This window comes from Mobula hypostoma, chromosome 21 (assembly GCF_963921235.1).
Source record: "Mobula hypostoma chromosome 21, sMobHyp1.1, whole genome shotgun sequence".
NCBI classification, from domain to species: domain Eukaryota; kingdom Metazoa; phylum Chordata; class Chondrichthyes; order Myliobatiformes; family Myliobatidae; genus Mobula; species Mobula hypostoma.
In genome coordinates this window covers 39,556,732-39,578,568 of record NC_086117.1, presented here as the reverse complement: position 1 = coordinate 39,578,568, position 21,837 = coordinate 39,556,732, and the positions used below count along the sequence as shown (strand labels likewise).

Genomic DNA, 21,837 nt, shown 5'->3' with positions numbered 1-21,837 from the left:
TTTGCTTAAACTTTAAGATATTCGATTGTCAAGTATTAAAACTCCTCGCTATTCTTGACCCCTGGAAGAACCCTAAGGATCAGAAACTAAGAGATCTAACAAACAGAAGTGCTTGAACAGCACACAGGGACTTCTCAGAAGCAATACGGCCATTGATGTTGACCACTAGGGAATTATAGGCACAGAAGACAGATTTTCTTTGAACCAATAATAGATTTCAATTGCCTTCAGCAAGGACTGTTTTGACTTATCAAGTGTCATTGACACAGTGGCTGCATTGAGTATGTTGCCTGATGTGCAACTGAACTGACTCAACGGGTCCAGATCTATCCCTTTGCTGAATTAGCTAACTGAAAAGTCGTAAATTATGGAAACAGGCCCATCAGCCCATTTTTTTTCCATGCTGACCTTTCCCCCTGCACTTGGACAGTATCCTTCTATGCCTTGGCTACCTGTGACCATCTAAATGCCTCTTGAGCTCTGTACTTGTATTTCACTTCTGTTGCCTCTTCTGGTGATGAATTCCAGATTGCGACCACTCTCTGTAGGAAACTTACCCCTCAGATCCCCTTTAAAGCTCATTCTCCTCTTTATCAGTACCCTCTTGATATGAATAACCCCTACCATGGGAAAAAGATTTTGACCATCTATCTCCTCTATTCCTCTTGCAATTATTTTACGTTTTTATCTGGCCTCCTTTAGTCCAGAGCAAACAATTTCAGTCTCCCCAGTCTCTCCCCTTAATTAAAATCCTCCAATCCAGGCAATGTCCTGATGAATCTCCTCTGCAATTTCTCCAGTGCAATCATATGCCATCCAGCTGATCAACTATGCCACTTATTAACCCACCCCCGCACCACTACATAAACATTAACCACTCCTCTTCACAGCTCCTCTGCATACTTCATCCCCCAGTGCACTGCCACTTGACGCTTACACTCCGCACCTCATACCCACGCTGACGCAGTCACGGTCCTTCTGTGTTTTCGTATGCCCGGCTGCTATTTTGAAGTGTTCCTCTTGCCAAAAGTCACTTTGTCACTTCATCATTTCCTTTCAGTGACCTTATGTAGGAATACTCCAGTACTTAGTGTCACTTTCTGTTCATACAATCAGTCTGTGTATATGAGCTAACCTTGTGTATATACAACCACACTCGAACAGTTATTTGTTCATCACAAACAAGAGGAAATCTGCAAATGCTGGAAATCCAAGCAGCACACTCAAAATGCTGGAGGAACTCAGCAGGCCAGGCAGCATCTACGGGGGATAAAAAGTACCCACCGAAGGGTCTCGGCCCTTAACATCGACTGTACTGTTTTCCACAGATGCTGCCCGGCCTACTGAGTTCCTCCAGCATTTTGTGTGTGTTGCTCGTACATTGTTGTTTTTATAGGATCACTTTTATATTTGTAGTGTTTTTATTTTTGTTTTATTGATTGCTTTTGCATATTGAGTTTTCTTTATGATGTATCAGGTCCAGAGCGGCAGACATGTACTGTTACACTCGTATACTGAAAATAATAATAGGCAATCTTGACTCCTTCCTGTGGTGTACATGATGATCTTTAAAGCTTCAAAGACGACATCAAAATCAACCTGTAGAAATTCAACACTACATCTAAAAACTGAGAAGACATTCCTCTCTGTGGATACGCCTGGAGGCAATCTGTTCAAGAGGGAGCTGCGCAACTTGAGATTGACCTGTGCCACAGAGAGCAAGTGGCAGCTGCAAAAGGAGAGACTGAAGAACCAGCCGACCCAAGCACTAACCACACCCATGTCTTACTCTTGCCGCGCTGCACCAGAATATGTGGATCCCAGATCAGCCTCTACAGCTAACCGAGGACCCCCTAGTAGACATTGCCAGCTTCATCATCCTGCTTTCACACGGACAATGATAGTGATCACATAGATCTCAGGAGGGGATTGAAATCAACTTGAAACATGTTCTTGGGATCTGTCCAGTAATTTATTGTGTAGGTGTCTGGTGAGAGGATGATCTCAGCTTGGATTTGTAGCTGATGATTCACAAGCTTGTATTCAATATGGGTCTTTTGGAGTCACTTGGTTTGATAGTTTGTTGTTTGATGTTTTTAGCCAACTTAACTTGACCTTAGGTAATAACCAGTTGGGTTGAAGAACCAATAACTGTCCTGTATTATGGGAGTATAAACACAGTGATCTGGGTGTTCAAATACATGACCAACAAAATCTGAGTCTGCAATCAGAGCAAGTAATTGGGAAAACAGGCAGAACGTTATCATAAACAACAGGAATTCTGCAGATGCTGGAAATCCAAGCAACACACATCAAAGTTGCTGGTGAACGCAGCAGGCCAAGCAGCATCTATAGGAAGAGGCGCAGTCGACGTTTCAGGCCGAGACCCTTCGTCAGGACTAACTGAAGGAAGAGTGAGTAAGGGATTTGAAAGCTGGAGGGGGAGGGGGAGATGCAAAATGATAGGAGAAGACAGGAGGGGGAGGGATAGAGCCGAGAGCTGGACAGGTGATAGGCAAAAGGGGATACGAGAGGATCATGGGACAGGAGGTCTGGGAAGAAAGACAAGGTGGGGGGGTGACCCAGAGGATGGGCAAGAGGTATATTCAGAGGGACAGAGGGAGAAAAAGGAGAGTGAGAGAAAGAATGTGTGCATAAAAATGAGTAACAGATGGGGTACGAGGGGGAGGTGGGGCCTAGTGGAAGTTAGAGAAGTCAATGTTCATGCCATCAGGTTGGAGGCTACCCAGACGGAATATAAGGTGTTGTTCCTCCAACCTGAGTGTGGCTTCATCTTTACAGTAGAGGAGGCCGTGGATAGATATGTCAGAATGGGAATGGGATGTGGAATTAAAATGTGTGGCCACTGGGAGATCCTGCTTTCTCTGGCGGACAGAGCGTAGATGCTTGGAAGACTGAATACCAAAGCAAGGAGGTTATGCTTCAGTTGCACTGGACATTGGTGAGACTATATCTGGAGCACTTCATGCAGTGATCATCTTGTTATGTAAGAAAGGATGTTAATGCTTTTGGATCAGTTCACAGGTTAGAGAAGATTTAATTTACTAAGACTTGGAATGGATGGTTATCGTATGAGGAAAGGCTGGATGGATTAGACTCATTTTCTCTTGCGTTTAGAAGAGATTTGAAGATGTCTTTGCAAGGTGGTTGTGCAAAGGAAGTTTCCTTTCGAGGGAGAAATAAGAAGATCATAAAATGAGACATCCTCCATTTAAGATGGTGATAAAGTTATTTTTTTCTCTCTCTGAGAGTGGTAGTCTTTAAAACTCTTTTCCACGAAGGACAGTGTAAGCAGAGACTTGGAATATTTTCAAGGCAGAAGTGAAGAGATACTTAATAACCAAGGGAGTAAAATTATTGGTTGAAAATCAGGATGTGAAGTTAAGGATATAATCACATCAGGTCTGATCTCATTAAATAGTGGACCTGGCTTGAGTGGCTGAGTATCCTCTCTTGCTGTTAATAAATACATATAATGTTGGGTGTTCATTGTTCAGTCGGTTATATAGAGATGACTATTAGGGGAAAGGGACACAAATTCCATGGACCAGTAAAATATACAATTTAGTCATTAAAAAGGGTTTCTGAAATTCACTTGGATCAGCTCCTTTGAGTGAACATTGTATGGCATTTGACAAGATAACCCCTGTCCAGAGGAGTATGTGTAAAAGAATTACCAAATGACTTGGAACAAACAGCCTCCTCAATAATGTTCTTTTGTATTATTGATGTGTTTTATGCTTCTGATTTTAGTACACCACCTTAATATCTGCCAACAAGAATAATTCTATTAAATAGTGGAGAAGCCAGTGCCGTATAATTGAATTGCTGAACAATTGCACACACGCATACCGTTGAACATCTAAGAATGATTAAAATGATATCCAAGGAAAGCTTCTCATCAGCCCTGGATTGTAAAATTATTTCAAATATGTACTGCACTTTGAGTTTAATCATCTCCCGGTATCTGAACACTGAAACCAGAACCTGAATTTCATAATCACAGCGATGTCTGAAATCATTAAACAGACCATCCATAAAATTGTGCGCAGTTTCACTGAAAGAAAATTGAAATCTATGTTCCTGTGTATTTGTAAGGTTGTGTGATTGTTTCCTAATGTGAAAGTGGCTCTGTTCCAATCTTGAGATAAAATTATGCTTAAAAGAATGTAAACATGTATGTTTCATCCTCAAGGTGTAATATTTCAGACCAAGGAGGATGGCACTTTGCCCCCTCATGTCATGTTGAAGATCCGACAAAACTCCAGTTTTACGGAGAAGACTAATGAAATTCGCAGGGCCTACTGGAGGCCAGGACCCAACACTGGAGGAAGATTCTACTTCCTCTATGGGTTTGTCTGGATTCAAGGTGGGTTTTGTGTGTTTAATATGTCAATAATATTTGAGGAATCTTGTACCTATATTGACTAAGCATTCTTGTTCGTTTAAATAATTCATTATGGACTATATGTAAAAGTACTTTAATTGCATACGCATCACGCAATGACGTGATACATGGATGCCTTGCTTAAACACGAAGTTAGACCCACACTCCCTGAACGTCTTCCGTTGAATTAGTTTAATGTTTTGAAATTTAACAGTGGGTCCACAGAACATGTGGTGTGGCTTTCTAATCAAGAAGTAGCCTGTTCAATTTATGATAGGGGAAAGGAAAAAGAAACCTTCCTTCTATCTTTGATTGAGCTTCAGTCCTTTTCAAACCACAAAACTGTCATTGTTTTATATGTGTAAGCATACTACCATTTGTTTGGAATGCTGTTTATGGGCAATTTTTGATATAACTGGGACAAGTTTTTTTGGAGAAGACTGTAAATACTTCCACACACTCATTACATTTTCAGTCTATCATTTGTGGCATAATTGTTGTTGTAAAACTGAAAGAAGTGAATGGTGTGCCAGAAAAATTGCCATGCACACAACAATTTGTTCATTACAGAACATTATCAATATCCTGATTAATAATTGTGTATCATACGCATTACCCGGTTTTCAATCTAATTCTTCTGTACATTGACAGATACTCTTGGACACCATTGGCCAGGATAGTGACACCAAACAGCAGGCATTGCCCTATTGATTTCCCTTGTGTCCTTCTTTAATGCTACATTGTTCGTGATTTCCCCCACAACCCTCCTCTCACAATACCTATCCACTATCTTGACCAAGTTTTTCTCTGCACCAGCTGCCACTCCCTTCTGTTGGTCTCACTCACCAGTCATCTCCTCTCACCTTCAGGGACATTTAGTCTTCAAATTGCACTCTCGTAAAGGAAAGGGCTCTGTGTGCATTTATGTGTGAGATGCTTATTCCACCTCACGTGATGTTGTAACCTATATGCCTCATGTGAAACTGGCACTGGTGATAGGTGGTAGTCTATTTGTGCTTGAGAAATTTTCAACCTTAAATTGTAAAAGATTTCTGTGATATGGAGTCTTCAATCACATTACTTAGATAGTGAGGGCAGTGACTTTGGGTAAGGGGTAAGAGGTTCAGGGGATCTGAAATATAACTTTTCCACTCAGAAGTTGGCTGGAATCTGCAATACACTGCAAGTGAGAGAAACAGCTATAGTCAGACAATTTTAGAAGCATCCAGACTGGCACTTAAATAGCAGATTCTGGGCCAAGTGTTGGTAAGTGTAGACAGGTGCTTGAATGTCAGTATGAACACAATTGGGCTGAAGGGCTTGTTCCTTTGGCTGACTATAATTCTGAGCACGAGGTGACAACTTATGTTGGTTAATGGCATTTTATTTTGCCATGTCTGTTGCTTGGTGAAACTTAGTGAGATGTTGCACTGAACATACATTGCTATTTTTGTTTACTTTTTATTTATTCCAATCTACTTCCCTTGACCACAGAGCTTTTCATGTTTTCGCTTGTATTTCTTCAGTTTGTTCTTTTCTCCCTAATGTTTGGTGTCATCACTTCTCCCATTGAGCACGCTCATGTTATATTATCTTCCAGACTCCTTGTTGGTCATTCCATATCTTTTCCTATTTTTATTTGTGGGTTGTTGTAATTTCAGTTTTTGTTCTGTAGTCTTACCAGAAGCTGACATGACCTCTCCTTAATATTAAAAATAAAAACGCTCCAAGTCAGGCAGTGTCTGTGGAAAGAGAAAAAGTTTGTATCAGATACATCAGTGCTCCAGAACTGAACCATTAACTATTTCTATTTGTACAAATGCAGCCAGACCTTTTGAGTATTTCCAGTATTTTCTGATTTTGTTTCCGATTTCCCGCATCTGCAACTTTTTTTATTTTCATAACTTCTAAGTTCTAAGTAAATTTATTATCAAAGTACATATATGTCAGCATATGCAACCCAGAGATTCATTTTCTTGGGGGAAGACTCAGCAAATCTATAGTATAGTAACCATAACAGGATTAATGAAAGATCAGTTAGAGTGCAGAAGACAGCAAATTTTGCAAATGCAAATATAAATAAATAACAATATATAATGAGAACATGAAATAATGAAACAAAGAATCCTTGAAAATGAGATCATTGGTTGCGACAACATTTCAATGATGGAGCAAGTGAGTGTAGTTATCCCCTTTTATTAATGAGCCTGATGGTTGAGGGGTAGTTTTTGAACTTGGTAGTGTAAATCCTGAGGCTCTTGTAACTTCTACCTGATGGCAGCAACAAGAACAGAGCATGGCCTGGGTGGTGGTGATCTCTGATAATGGATGCTGCTTTCTTACAACAGCGTTTCATATAGAAGTGTTTACCGGTTGGGAAGGCTTAACCCATGATGTACAGCGGGGCTGAATTCACTACATTTTGTAGGATTTTCCATTCAAGGGCTTTGGAGTTTCCATACCAGGCTCTGATGCAGCCAGTCAATATACTCTCCACTACATATCTATAGAAGTTTGTCAATATTTTTGATGTGCCAAATCTCTGCAGATTCCCGAGTCCTCTAACAATATGCCAAATATAACAATATACCAATCTAACAATATACTAAATTTGTAAGTGTTAATATGTGACATATTTGTTGTAGACTTAGCTGGTACCCAGCATGAGAGCAATTATTCAAAGAAGCTGAGCATTGGACTTCAGTGTTATTGGCCATTTGAGCTTGAAGCAGCAAATCTTTCTTCTGCATGATGATCATGTACTGTACTTGTAGTGGACATATTTGCAGGAGGAATTGAGATCTTAACCCTCTTTCCCATTTCCTCACACCTTGCCTATCATTATTTCATTTACACTTTTTTCTGTGAGTTTTCCCTCTTTTCTTGAATATATGATACCTCTCTTGTTTGGACATATTAAAGCGAAATTGTGGTTTCTTAATGCTTCTGGGAAACTTGTTTTATCCTTGTGCAACAATAAAACATTGCATTGTTTCCATATAAGCTAACAATTTTACATCTTGGAGTATTGTGTGCAGTTTTGGGCTCCTTATTTTAGAAAGGATATACTGACATTGGAAAGGGTTCAGAGAAGATTCATGAGAATGATTCCAGGAATGAAAGGGTTACTGTATGAGGAACATCTGGTAGCTCTTGGGCTGTATTCTTTGGAGTTCAGGAAAATAGGGTGGGACCTCATAGAAACATTCCGAATGTTAAAAGGCCTGAACAGATTACATATGGCAAAGTTATTTCCCATGGTAGGGGAGTCTAGGAGAAGAGGGCATGTCTTTCAAGATTGAAAGACATCCATTTAGAACAGAGATGAGGAGAAATTACTGTAGTCAGAGGGTGGTAAACCTGTGGAATGTGTTGCCACGAGTGGCTGTGGAGGCCAAGTCATTGGGTGCATTTAAGGCAGATATAGATAGGTTCTTGATTATCCAGGGTTTCAAAGGGTATGGGGAGAAGGCAGGGGAGTGGGGATGACTGGAAGAATTGGATCAGCCCATGATTGAATGGCGAAGCAGACTCAAAGGGGCCAAATGGCGTACTTCTGCTCCTATATCTGAAGGTCTTTTGGTCATCTGTATAAATTATGTTCTTTTTAAGTATTAATTTTATTGGAAGTTATCTTGAAGATTAAATTGGTAGTAAAGGTAGCAAATGCAATGATTACATTTATTCTGACAAGATTAGCATATAAAAGCAAGTATATACTACTGAGGTTTGAAAAGACGTAAGACCTCATTTGGAATATTATGAAACCCATGTCTAAGGAAAGATGTGCTAACCCTGGAGAGGGTCCAGAGTAGATTCACAAGAATTGTCCAAGGATATGAGGAGCGTTTGAAGGCTCAGGGTCCACACTCAATGCAGTTCAGAAGAATGTGGGGGGAGGGGGGAAGATTGATTGAAAGCTACTGGGTATTGAAAGGTCTGGAAAGAGTGAACGTGCAGAAGATGCTGCTATTAGTAGGAGAGTCTAGGACGAGAGAGAACAACCTCAGAATAGAGGAATGCTCCTGTTGCTTTAAAACTGAGGAAAGGAATTTCTTCAGCCAGAGGGTCGTGAATCTGTGGAATTCATTGCTGCAGAGACTGTGGAAGTCATGACATTAGAGGTATTTGAGGCAGAAATACATAGGTTCTTGCTTGGTAAAGGGTTTAAGGTTATGAGCAGAAGGTGGGAGATGGATTTAGGCAAAAAAAACAGCTATTATTGAATGTCAGAATAAACTCTATGTTCTGATGTTCTAATTCTGCTCCTGTATTATAGTTGAGCATATATTTCACATAAAATATTCCAATGAACATTCAATCATTTCTATCTACAGTATGCCCTTCATGCAAATGTCAACTAATATGGAATGATGTTATTTTAAGATTAATGTAGCCTATTTCTTCTATTACAGATATGATGGAACGGGCCATTATCAATACATTTGTGGGTCATGATGTGGTAGAGCCTGGAAACTATGTTCAGATGTTTCCCTACCCCTGCTACACCAGGGATGAGTAAGTATGGGTACAATGCTTGAGACAATGGAATAATTCAAATTAGAATAGTTCAGATGGTTAACTATAATTTGAGCAGTTTTCATGATCTATGCGAAAGGATACGTAAAGAAAAAAATGAAGGAAAAAAGAACTAGGTGTGTGGGTTCCATCATTAAGGACAACCCTCCCCCATCAAATCTTGTTCAAAGCCATTGCTTTTTGAGGGAAGTGTTTGCCCTATTTATATAGATGACCATAAGACCATAAGATATAGGAGCAGAAGTAGGTCATTATACAAGAATTTTTTTTAAATTAATACCAAGTTGTAAAGAAGGGCTCAATAATCTATTCACAGTCTATGATGTGAGCTGCATTTCTTCACTTACCTTCCAGTTAAGTGTGTTGCAACTTTCTGGAAATGCAAGAAGATCAAAGAAGCAACAACTAACTGCTGGAGGAACTAAGCAAGTCAGGTAGCATCTGTGGAGACAAAGGGATGGTCACATAAAGAACTGGACTAATAGTTTATCTCACCAACCAAAGAGATTTAAGGATGAAGGACAAGATAGTGTGAGATGCAGTTTAGAAGAAAGAAAAATAAAGACAATGAAAGGAAAATCAGAATAAGATTAGAGGAAATTTTTTTTCCCCTTGTTTTGAATCTGATGGACCTCTGGGAAATACTTACCACCTTCTGGAGTGAGGTTACTGTTTCTTTCCTGAACATTCACAATGGTATGCCATTTTCTGACATAAGCCTCTCATTAACAGGATGCTAACACAGTGGTTAAGTAGTATTTACAACAGATATGAGTCAAGTTCTGGGGGATGTTGACGATCAGATCATGATTTTCTAACACTAAATGCTGACTGGCACAAAACCCCAGAATCTTGTGATCTTTTACAGTGCCTGCATATCCATCCTCACTGCACAGGTAAAGTTGTTTCATGAGCTAGAATCAGACTTTTGCAGAGAACAGAAGCAAAAACATGGTTAATGCCATTGATTTCGGCAGAGAGCACAATAAGTTAATTTTGGCAGCTCAGCTGACTGTATTGACTATATGGAATTAGAATCTGGTTTAGTATCACTGGCATATGTAGTGAAATTTGTTATTTTGTGGCAGCAGTACATTGCAAACCACAATAATAATAAAAAAAAACTAAATTACAATAAGAAATATATATAGTTAAATTAAGTAATGCAAAAATAGAGGAAAGAAATTGTGTGATATCGTTCAGTGGTTCATTATCCATTCAGAAACCTGATGGCAGAGGAGAAGATGCTGTTCCTGAAATGTTGAGTTGTGTGTCTTCTGGCTCCTATACCACCACCTTGAAAGTAGCAATGAGAAGAGGGCATGTCCTGGGAGATGGGGGTCCTTAATGATGGATGCGGCCTATTTGAAGCATCACCTTTTGAAGGTGCCCTCAATGCTGGGGGAACTGGTGCACATGATGGAACTGGCTGAGTTTACAACTTTCGGCAGCTTTTTCCAATCCTTTGCAGTGGCCCCTTTATACCAGACGGTGATGCATGTAGAGGGGAGTTGTTTCTTTCAGTTTCTCCTAAGGTGTGATATTTCTGATGGAAAGACTGGAGGAGGGAATTCTTCTTCCTGGCTTTGAGCTCCTGATTATAAATATCTCTCGGAACCAAGTTGAGAAAGCCTCAAATAGGGAATTTTTTTTACCTTAATTCAATTTCATCTATCATTAAAACCTCCTAACAGTACAATTTAAATAAACTGCACAGCATGTGAGACCCCAAAGAACAATTTTAAGCTGTATCATTATGCAGTGAATCCAATTGCTAATCGTAATTACAACTCTGTCTTCATTCAGGCAAGAGAGTCTTGCCTATGCCCTATCTGAGTGATTGTCTAATTTAGATATATAGCACTGTCAGGATGTGCAATCTGGTGTAAAATAAGAGTGAGTGGATTTAAAAGTAATCATTTGAGAAGGGCACAGGGAAGACAGTCCTGCTCTCTCATCTGAAAGAAAGACCAGCTGTGGTTGGGGAGAGTTGGAAGGCTGATAGCCTGCTAATAGTATATCAGCTGTAGGTCACAAATAAAGTGAACTATTTGCCCCTCCCAACTTTCAAGTCATTGGCAGACACAGTAAAGTGAATTCTTATCAGATTCATTAAAATTGTCAGTTACTTTCCTTATAATTCTGAAATATTTGTTGCTTCTACATGTTGGTAGATACAATATACAATAGGATAAGTAATACAGTGAGTAATGTCTATAGTGTTTGTTTACCTATCAAAATTATGAAGTTTAGAATTGGCTGTAATATTTCTGACATATGTTGTGAAATTTTTTTATGGCAGCAGTATGTGTAAAAAAAACCTGTAAATTACCAATAAGAAATATAAATAAACCGTTACAAGAAAAAAGCTCGTGAATCCTTTGCAATTATCTGTGTTTCTGCATTAATTACTCATAAAATGTGGTCTGATCTTCATCTAAGACATAATAATGGACAAACACAATCTGCCTAAATTAATAACACATGAACAATTATACTACTTCTTATCAATGCAGAGTACACCATTTAAACAATCACATTCTACTTTCAAAAAAGTATGTGAATCTCTGGGGTAATGCCTTCTACAAAAGCTATTTGGAGTCAGGTGTTCCTATCAATGAGCTGAGATTGGAGGTGTGAGTTGTAGAGGTGCCCTGCCCAATAAAGAAGACACACAAAGTCAGGTTATTGACAGAGCCTGCTCTTCTCAAGAAAGAACTGTTAATGTATGCTATGTCATGATTAAAACAACTTTCAGAGGACCTTACCAGGGGAATTGTAGAGATGCAAAAAGCTGGAGAAGGCCATAGAAGCATTTCTAAAGACCCGAGTGTCTACATTAAAAGAAATTGTCTACAAATGGAGGAAATTCAGTACTATTGCTACTTTCCAGAAGAGTGGGTGTCTTGCAAATATCACACCAAATGCACAATGTGCAATGCTGAAGGAAGTGGAAAAAAAAAACAAGCATAACAGCAGAAGACCTGATGAAATCTCAGGAACTTGCTGAAGTCTCTGTTCATGTGCCCACTACAAGAAAAACACTGAACAAGGATGGTGTTCGTGGAAGGATACCACAGAGGAAACCACTGCTCTCCAAAAAAAGAAGACATTGCTGCATGTCTCAAGTTTGCCAAAGACCACCTGGATGTTCCATAAAGCTTCTGGGACAGTGTTCTGTGGACAGATGAGACAAAAGTTGAGCTTTTTGGTAGAAATGCACACTGCTATGTCTGGAGGGAAAAGAGCACTGCACATCAACACCAAAACCTCACAACAACTGTGAAGTATGGTGGAAAGAGCATCACGGTTTGGGCTGCTTTGCTGCCTCAGGGCCTGGACAGCTTGCAATCGTTGAGGGAACAATGAATTCCAAGCTGTGTCAAGACATTTTACAGGGTAATGTCACGGTAGCAGTCCATCACCTGAAGCTTGATAGAAGTTGCATGATGAAATAAGGCAATGATCTGAAACCCAAGAGTAAATCAACAACAGAATGAATTGAATTGAATTGACTTTATTTCTTATATCCTTCACATACATGAGGAGTAAAAATCTTTAAGTTACATCTCTGTCTGGAAACCACTGTTGAATGGTTTAAAAAGAAGACTGCACTTTCGAATGGCCAAATTAGAGTCCAGATTTTAACCCAATTGAGGTAATGTGACATGACCTTATGAGAGCTATTCATGCAAGGTATCTCTTGCTTATTGATGAACTGAAACAGTTTTGTATGAAAGAATGGTCTATAATTCCTCCTCGGCTTTGCGTAAGTCTGATCAGCAGCTACCGGAAATGTTTGGTGGAGGTTATTGCTGCTAAAGTAGGTTCTACCAGCTATTAAGTAAAGGGTTCAAATACTTTTTCCAGGCTGGACTGTGAATGATTAAACAATGTGTTCAATAAAGACATGAAAAGTACAATTGTTTGTGTGTTTATGTTTGTCTATTATTGTTGCTTAGATGATCAAACTGCATTTTATGAGTAATTAATGCAGAAAACCAGGCAATTGCAAAGGGTTCACAAACTTGCATCTGTGTGTGTATATATAGCATTCGGAGGAGACACCACAGTCAACCATGTACTGATGATGTCCTCTCACATAGTGATGAAACGGTTGCAAGTAAATTGCCAAGGTTGGAGATCAACTCTACCCAAAGATATATGATATATAAAATATGTGTTTATATATATTTAACAAGTAGTGCAAAAAGAGATTTTAAAAAATAGTGAAGTAGCGTGTATGGGTTTACTGTCCATTCAGAAATCTGATGGCAGAGGGGAGGAAGCTGTTCCTAAGACATTCAATGTGTGACTTACCATGGAGAAAATGTATTGAAAGTTCAAAGATTGCTTCCATGGATGGCAGGTTTGATATTTGAGCAGAGATCGGTTAGATTGGGACTGTAATCTTGACAGTTCAGAAGACTGAGGGGTCTCTTTGAAGCTTACAAGCTTCTTACAGTGCTTGGCAGGTGAGATGCAGGGAGGATGTATCCCTAGGTTCAGGTGCCTATGGTTTTAGATTGAGTTTTGGGTTATTTAGGAGGCAGAGTAGGGGGAGGAGAAGATAATACACCTTGGGAATTCTTTAGCCCAGAGAATTGTGGAAGCTTGGTCATTGTGTTCATTCAAACAGAGGTTTTTAATATACAGCTGATATTCTATTAGCAGGCTATCAACCTTCCTACTTTCCCCAATCACAGCTGGGCTTTCTTTCAGAAGTAAGAACAGAAGTCTTCCCTGTGCCCTTCTCAGATTATTACTTTTAAATCCACTTGCTTTTATTTTACAGCATATTGTGCATCCTGGCAGTGCTATATTTCTAAATTAGACAATCACTGATGAAAGGCATCAAGGAATATGGGAATAGTGGTGGAAAGTAATGATGTTGAATATTAGTTATGATCTTGATCAATGGTGAAGAAGCTACGAAGGCAAGATGGCCAACACCACCTCTCCAATGTTATATACAAATAGTGATTGACAATTAATTTTTATTCTGCTCATTAAAAAGCTGTCACAACTCTTGTTTTGAAATGATTGTTCAAGTGAAAAATATTCTGTTCCCTTCTTTTTCTCCAGCTTTCTGTTTGTGATTGAGCACATGATGCCTCTCTGCATGGTTATATCGTGGGTGTACTCAGTGGCCATGATGATTCAGCACATTGTTGCTGAGAAAGAACACAGGCTGAAAGAGGTGAGGCTTGATGGCAGTCAGGTGAAAAACTTTTATTGATTACTTTTGAGCAGTACTTATTGATTACTTCTGAGCTTACTCAAAGACTACAACATCACACCAGACCTTTCCTCTCGGAAGGAATTTGGAATTGATTTAAAATGAACGCTTAGAAAAAGTACATTTTATCATTACGCATCCCTCATACAATAGCTCTATAACAGACAATTTCTAACTGTTCACTATTAATTCTATTTTAACTTTCAGGATATGTAATATCAGATATTTGATTATGCTAAATGCATTGGGAGAATACCAGCTAAAGAAAAGTATTGCAAATATAGTATCTTCACTGGAAACAAACCAGCAATCCTTCTATTTCCCTGGAAGAATAAACAAATCAATGTCAGTATCTTCCCCTGGGCCAGTATCACTAGTGTTTACGTTATGATACACTCAGCCCACTCCATTGGGCAGACTGTGTCCTTTGTCTGACTTGCACCAGACTCCTCGCATTTCAAGGTCTGTCATGGATAGGAATTATCAAGTGAACATGAACAAAACAGTTCAAGAATGTGACCAGAGTCTCCCTCAAGTAATGCATTTCTACCATTGCCTCTTGGGAGTTCTTGGCCCACAACAGCTCAACGTAGAAATGAAGAATTCAGAGTGGAAGTAAGAGCTTCAAGTCCATGTATTCAGACTACATAAAAGCCCAGCGTGATTGGTGGAAAGATTGTAACACCTCACCAATCGCCCCCTTCCCCATTCTGCACCATCTGTGGAAGAATGTACATTTGGCTTCAACAACCACATCAGAACCCTCAAAATTGCAATGGAACCAAGTATTACTCTATTTCAGTGCACTGCCTAAGAATACACTGTATTTGATTTGAATTTTATGTTCTTGCTATTTTGCACCAACATCTACCCCTAATATTATTTTGCTCAGAGCTGTGTATAACTGGGCAACCTACAGATTACAAACAAGAAGTTCTTTGTTCCCGAAGCTTGAGCTGATGCTTCATCAAAATAATATTTGATTCAAGAGTTCATACTTTATAAAGTACATTTCAAATTGGCTTTTAATGATCTCTGTAATCTTTTTTTTTCCTTTTTCAATCTTTTTATTAAGTTTTAGATTAATATACATAACAATATTAATGATACAAAGAGATCAATATAACATTGATAATGGTTAACATATACAAAAATAATTCAAGTAAAATATATAATTCAAGCCTCCCAATCTCTAAGTAATTGAACATGAAAAAGGAATTTTATCAAGAACCCCCTAAACTAAAAGAAAAAACACAAAACAAAACTGGGATGTCCTATTCCTTTGGATAAGAACATTATTTGTCATTAACTCCGCTCCTCCATAGATAAACAAAAGATTATTTTTTTAAAAGGCTTCTGAAAGGGACAGCTTACATCATATGAAAATGTTGAATAAATGATCTCCAGGTTTCTTCTAATTTAACTGAAGAATTAACCATACCACACCTAATTTTTTCCAGGTTTAAACATAATATAGTTTGAGAAAACCATTGAAAAGAAGTAGGAGGATCAGAATCTTTCCATTTAAGTAACATGAGTCTTTTAGCTTTTAATGAGGGGAATAGCATGCTTTTGTGATTTATCCATGGATAATTGTTTCATGTCATTTGAACAATTATCTAATAAATATAAGTTGCCTAGTTCACATTTTTTCAGATATCTGCAGATTAGAAGTGTTTTGAATGGTATTTTACCTAACTTCCCAATATTTCATCCAACTAATATTACAGAAAAAAATTTAGGTTTAAATCCCCATCAGAAGCGCTTAATAGCAGTTTTGTATGATTTAATTACGAAAATACATCGAAGTACATCTGATAAAATAAAAAATGAATGGGAAAGAGAACTTCAGGTACCTTTACCTATAGAGAAATGGGAGAAAATTTTTCAACTAGTTAATACTTCCTCAATGTGTGCTAGACATACACCGATACAATTTAAAATAGTCCATAGGACTCATATGTCTAAGGATAAATTAGCTCGTTTTTACCGACATATAAATCCTGTGTGTGACAGATGTAATTCTGAGGTAGCCTCTCTGACACACATGTTTTGGTCTTGCCTTCTTTTAGGTAAAAATTGGAAAGATATTTTTGATATTATTTCAACAGTTTTGCATATTAATTTAAAACCTCACCCTATTACTGCAATTTTTGGATTACCAGTGACAGATGTCGGTCATTTATCCTTTTCAGCTTGCTGTTTGATTGCATTTGTTACACTAATAGCTAAAAGATCCATCTTTCTCTGTAATTATTTTTAAGTCAAACACACATAGAAATTAGGAGCAGAAGTAGATTTCTTGATACCTTGCGCTTGCTCAACCATTCAATAAGATCATGGTTGGTCAAACACTCTAAATTTAAATATGTTTTGTTAAAGATTTACACTTATTCAATTTGTTCCAAAGTCATCACCCATACATTTTGCCCCCTGATGAGTCAAATTCATCTTGTCCCTGTTCTTCTCAATGAGTCTGAACCAAGGGTGAGGTGGGGATATTTTCAACCTTTCGAGTCAGGATGCTGCATCAAGACTTGAAGTATCAACCACCCCTCTACCTCCACAGATGCTGCCTGATCTGTTGTGGTTTGTTCTTTTGCACAAGATTGTAAAATCCTTGATGTCTACTTGCCCAGACATCCATACATCACCGCTCAGTAAACCTTGAGATTCCAGTTGCATTCTCTGCCAAAGGAAACAGTAGAGTCTGCCTCACTGAATTTATTTAAGATACAGTTAGATTTTGCATAACAGGGAAATTAAGGACTATCAGGAAAAGGCAGGTAGGTGGAGTTGAGTTCATGACCACATCAGCCGTGATCCTATTGATTGCTGGAGCAGGCTATTGCTACTCCTATTTCTTACAATGTTGTACCGTTTTAATTCTCCTTGACACTCCCACAATGATATAGAAATCATAGAAACTACAGCACAGAAACAGGCCTTTTGGCCCTTCTTGGCTGTCCATCTGTTTTTTTTTCTATTGCTACTGTAAAGCCAAATAAAAATTAGAAGACAACATCTCATTAGAGATAACTTGGAAAATGTGCAACTCGGGTGGTTGATGGTTGGGTTGAGTTGTTCACCATACAGGGAAACATCACCAGTGTGCTGTTAATTGTGATGTGTCCTCCAAATGCTTGGCAACTGATTAGTTGTCATTTCAGAAACTCGATTGTGACTTGAGCAGGAAATCTTGTCGCTGATTGGTTGTGTGGCAAACTTCATGCATTGTGATCTGGAATTTTGCCCTTGTTGGCTCATAAACATATAGAGCTCAATCCTATTTATGAGCTAATATGAGCAAAATTCTAGACCACAATGCATGAAGTAGACCACACAACCAATCAGCGATGAGATTTAAGTCACAGTTGACTTTCTGAAATGATAACCAATCAGCCAATTGATGTATATAAAGGCCAAGCATATAGAGGACACACCACAATTAACAGTGCACTGATGATGTCTCTTCATATTGTGGTGAAATGTTTGCAAGTAATTTGCCAAGATTGTAGAACAATTCAACCCAACATCATCTCATATTCAGTTTGGCTAACTTACAGCCCAATAATGTGAACAGCGAATTTTCCAGTTTCAGGTAACCCACTCCCCTGGTGTTGTCGCTAAGACCAACCTGTCCACATGAGTTTGTTCACCTTTCCTGTTCTCTTCCCCCCATCACCTTCCTTACGGTTCCACCTGGCCACTATAAACTATCCACAGCCCACACTCACAATCTCTTGCCTATCGCCTACCTGCCTGTTTCTTCTTTGAACTCAGGTCTGATGCAGGGTCCTGACTCAAAATGTCTACCTTCATTTGTTTTTCATTTGCAATTGCTGCTTGCCCCGATGAGTTCTTTCAGTGTTCTTTGCTTTTTTTTTAACCATCAGTGTGTTTGCTACTAATTCTTAGCTACAGCCTTCAGCCAGATCGAGGCAACCATGGCACTCCCCAACCCTTGAGCTGCTCTTAAACTTCTAACTAATACATCTGATCCGTCAACTTAAATGTCATAGCAGAAGGAATGATAATGAACTACACGGTTGATGTCTCTCATGGTTCTTCATTCCTTGCTGACCCTTATCCCATCTTGGGTTCTTTTCCAGAACCAAATACGCTCCACCATGTCACAGTGTGTTATTTTATCTAGGGATGGCAGGAAGCAGTACAAATTTGTTTTTCACCTTTGCTACAAACTCTTCCCAATGCTACTATTAAATCTACTCACCTTGACTGAAGCCAGCCAGTGGTGTGGTGGCATCTGCACCGCACTTTTGAGACAAGTGTTCCTGGTTTCGAATCTGGCCGGCTCCTTGCACGCTTTCCGTCGGTGCTGGGTTGAGCATTGAGCTGGTAACTCGCCTCATTCTTAAAAAAAAACCAAACAAATGCTAAAGAAACGATCATTTCTATCAATATATATCTAAGACCTTGGCACAGTACTGTATTTGTCAACGTGGTGCGGGGAGTGAGTTTGTAAATCTGTCGGGAGCAGAGGATGCTGGGAATGGTGAGGGTAGAACACTGCAGGAGGGGTGTGGGACAGGTGGCAGAGAATGAGTGCCGGGGGGGGGGGAGGGTTGCACAGGTGCAGCTAAAATCAAGGTCGTTTGATTCCAAACAATTAGTTTATTGATCATTACAGAGTCTCTCTGGTGCTTCCCGCTCCCTACCCTCCCTTCCCCCTTTCCCCAACCATGATTCAACTCTCCATACTCCTTTCTCACTCTCAGTTCACAACACTCAAGTTCAGAATTAGGTTTATCATCACTCTCATATGTCAGGAAATTTGTTTTTTTTTTGTGGCAGCTATACAGTGCAATACATAAAATTGCTGCAGTAGTGTGCATATGTCTGAGGTAAGCTAGCTATGTGCTTTGTGCTGAAGACTTTTACACAGTTATTCCGTATGTGTATTTGTTTTACACTAGTTACCTAAAATCTGTGTCATCTGGTTCCTGGCACTTCTGCCCCTGTGCACTGTATCAAGCCCCTTCATTCCTTTCTAGCATTTGCTGTTTTCTTATAAAAGTAACCTTCAACCAGTACTGATAGTCCCTGCTGTGTATTGGGTACCAATTTACTGCTTGCTGCACACATTAGAGTAGAAATGGAGTAGGTCATAGGATATCTGTTTGTGAGGTATGTAAAGATACTGAGAGTGGAGACAAAAAAGAAACTTAAGGTGCAGAGAGGCTTGTAAAATTTTTAGCCCAAGAAACAGTTATCTGTGAGCCATTTGGGCTAAATCAAGAAAGTCACAGAATTAAAAAGTGGGCCACAGTGTAGACACACTTACAGCTGTAGAGTCACGTATGCTTAATTATCATTTAATATCATGGGACATTTATTCATTTTTTAATCTTTACTTCAATAACTAGTTTATTACACAATGATAGCTATTAAAACAAACCTTTTTATTAATGAACATTATCTCAGTTTAATGTTAACAGTGCCATTACTGAAAAACATAGTCCCTGTAATCAATGTGGAATGGTTCATTTAGTTTAATCATAGGAAATTTACTTTAAATAGACATACAAATTAACAATGAAAATGCATATTTTCTGCAAGTGAGAGCCTTGTAGTCATGGTCTGCAGAATTGATGTGCTGCACATTAAAAATTGAATCATTAGTTTAAAAGCATATGCAATGTCTACCTGAGACATAACAGCAAATTAAAATGGGTACAACATACTATCATGATGAACCTGAAATATTAAATTAAATGATACAATTCAAAAGTATTATGGTAATAACAACACTTTAGTAGAATATATGCTGAAAGGGAGTTAAACTTTAAATTCAAGCATTATGAGTTAATTCATTCTCAGCTACAGATACAGACTTGTATCATTCTTGCTACAGTAGTGCACTAGTCCTGGAAGATTCGTGTTTCTCTTCATACTGCGTCAACCAGCCTACATCTGTATACCAACTAGATATAGAAATTACCTTCAAGGAAATATAAATGTTGTCCATTACAAGTTGCACTGTATTGGTTAGTGTCTGCACAAAATGGAAAATATACTTGAAATGTTGCTTAAATCTGACCACTTTTCATTAACTTCTTGATAGATTCCTGGTTAGTTAGGCCATGAAGGGATAAGGAGGGAAGGTAGGAGATTGGGGCTGAGAGGGAAATGGATGAGCCATGATGAAATGGCGGAGTAGACTCGAAAGGCCAGATGGCCTAATTCTGCTCCTGTATCTTATGGTCTATTATTTACTCATTTTTGGTGGTGATGTAGCAAAATTAATGTGTTATTAATACATCAAAATGTAGATCCGCCACCATCATCCAACTATCACACAACACGTTCTCCATCAACTGCAAATCAAACTGGCATATGTTCTGCCTTGAATATGTTCATTAACAAGAGGTAGGGAAGAGGTTATTTTTATCATTCGGTTTGGTCTGGGTTTCTTTCCTTCTCCACACCTCCACATCTCCCACCACCATATCATCCCTTCGTACTCATCTTCAGCCCAGAGGGAGTACATGAAATATCTCTGTCTTCCATGCTGCATTATGAACTTACTGGGAGAGCAATCTTTTTAGGGTAAATACGAGAAAGTCTGCAGATGCTAGGAATCCAAAGCAAACCTCTTTATTGATTTGCTATATTCTACTGTCACAACTAGATTAGTCATAGACTAAGTTGTGCCCTGCTCTCTGACTTCTGGAGAATTTAAATCATAGCTCACACAAGTACACAGCAAAGAGGAGACAACCATCACTGTGCCAACTTATTGAATGTGCTTACCAATAGTTATAAGCTTTGTCCTTTTTCATGTTCCTCCTTGCTGGTAATAAATTTCAGGATTTATGGTGCACTGCCAATAGGTTATATGGAGGGCAGCAGACTAGGAAATATATTTGCTTTAATGTAAACAGAGCCACACAGAAAGTACAAATCTATAATATCTCACGAGGGCCAGTCAGCCCATCTAGTCTGTACTGGTACTCAGCAGAGCAATTCCACCAGTCTATTCCCCCACTCATACTTGTCCTATGTAGCCTACTAGCATCACTTTTAGGATTACATTGTTATCTATACTAAAGGGTAATTTACATTACTGAACCAACACGTCTTTGGGATATGGGAAGAAACAGAGCACCTGGAGGGAACACATGTAGTCATAGGAAGAACGTGCAAACTCCACACTGACAGCATCTGATGGTGGAATCGAACCCATTTCCTTGGAGCTGTGAAGCAGGGCTAATTGATGTGCCACCATACAATAATGTCAATAATGCCACATAATGTTCGACTGTCATAAATGACAAGAAATAAAACATGAAAGTTGAACACAGGAATGAAAATAGCAAGTGGGAAGGAGAAAAGACAAGTTTTGGGGCACTGCCAGATTCAGGGTCATATCTCCCATCATTCTCATTTGGTGTTTGATTGATCTGTTATCTGCTTTCAACATTTTAAACAGATCTGTCAGTATAATATCATGCTATTCAATTTATTAAGCTATTAGACACAAATGCCTGTGTTATCAAAGTGTCTTTCTGAGTGAGCTAATAGGCATCCAACAGCTAATAAAGAATTAGAAATAGCACTTTGGCTTTGTTTCAACCACCTGCACTAACACTCTTAGAAACCATCCCACATACTCCTGCACAGTACATTA

At 38.9% G+C, this 21,837-nt stretch overlaps 1 protein-coding gene across 2 annotated transcripts in view; it reads left to right on the top strand.

Annotated features, from left to right (window-relative positions):
- Positions 1-21,837, top strand: part of abca2 (ATP-binding cassette, sub-family A (ABC1), member 2) — a 583,930-nt gene that overhangs the window by 375,251 nt on the left and 186,842 nt on the right. For both annotated transcript variants that reach the window (XM_063073801.1, XM_063073800.1), the window contains exons 14-16: positions 4,217-4,390; positions 8,824-8,926; positions 14,033-14,147. In XM_063073801.1, coding sequence (XP_062929871.1) covers positions 4,217-4,390; positions 8,824-8,926; positions 14,033-14,147 — 392 coding nt within the window. The remainder of the gene's footprint in view (positions 1-4,216; positions 4,391-8,823; positions 8,927-14,032; positions 14,148-21,837) is intronic.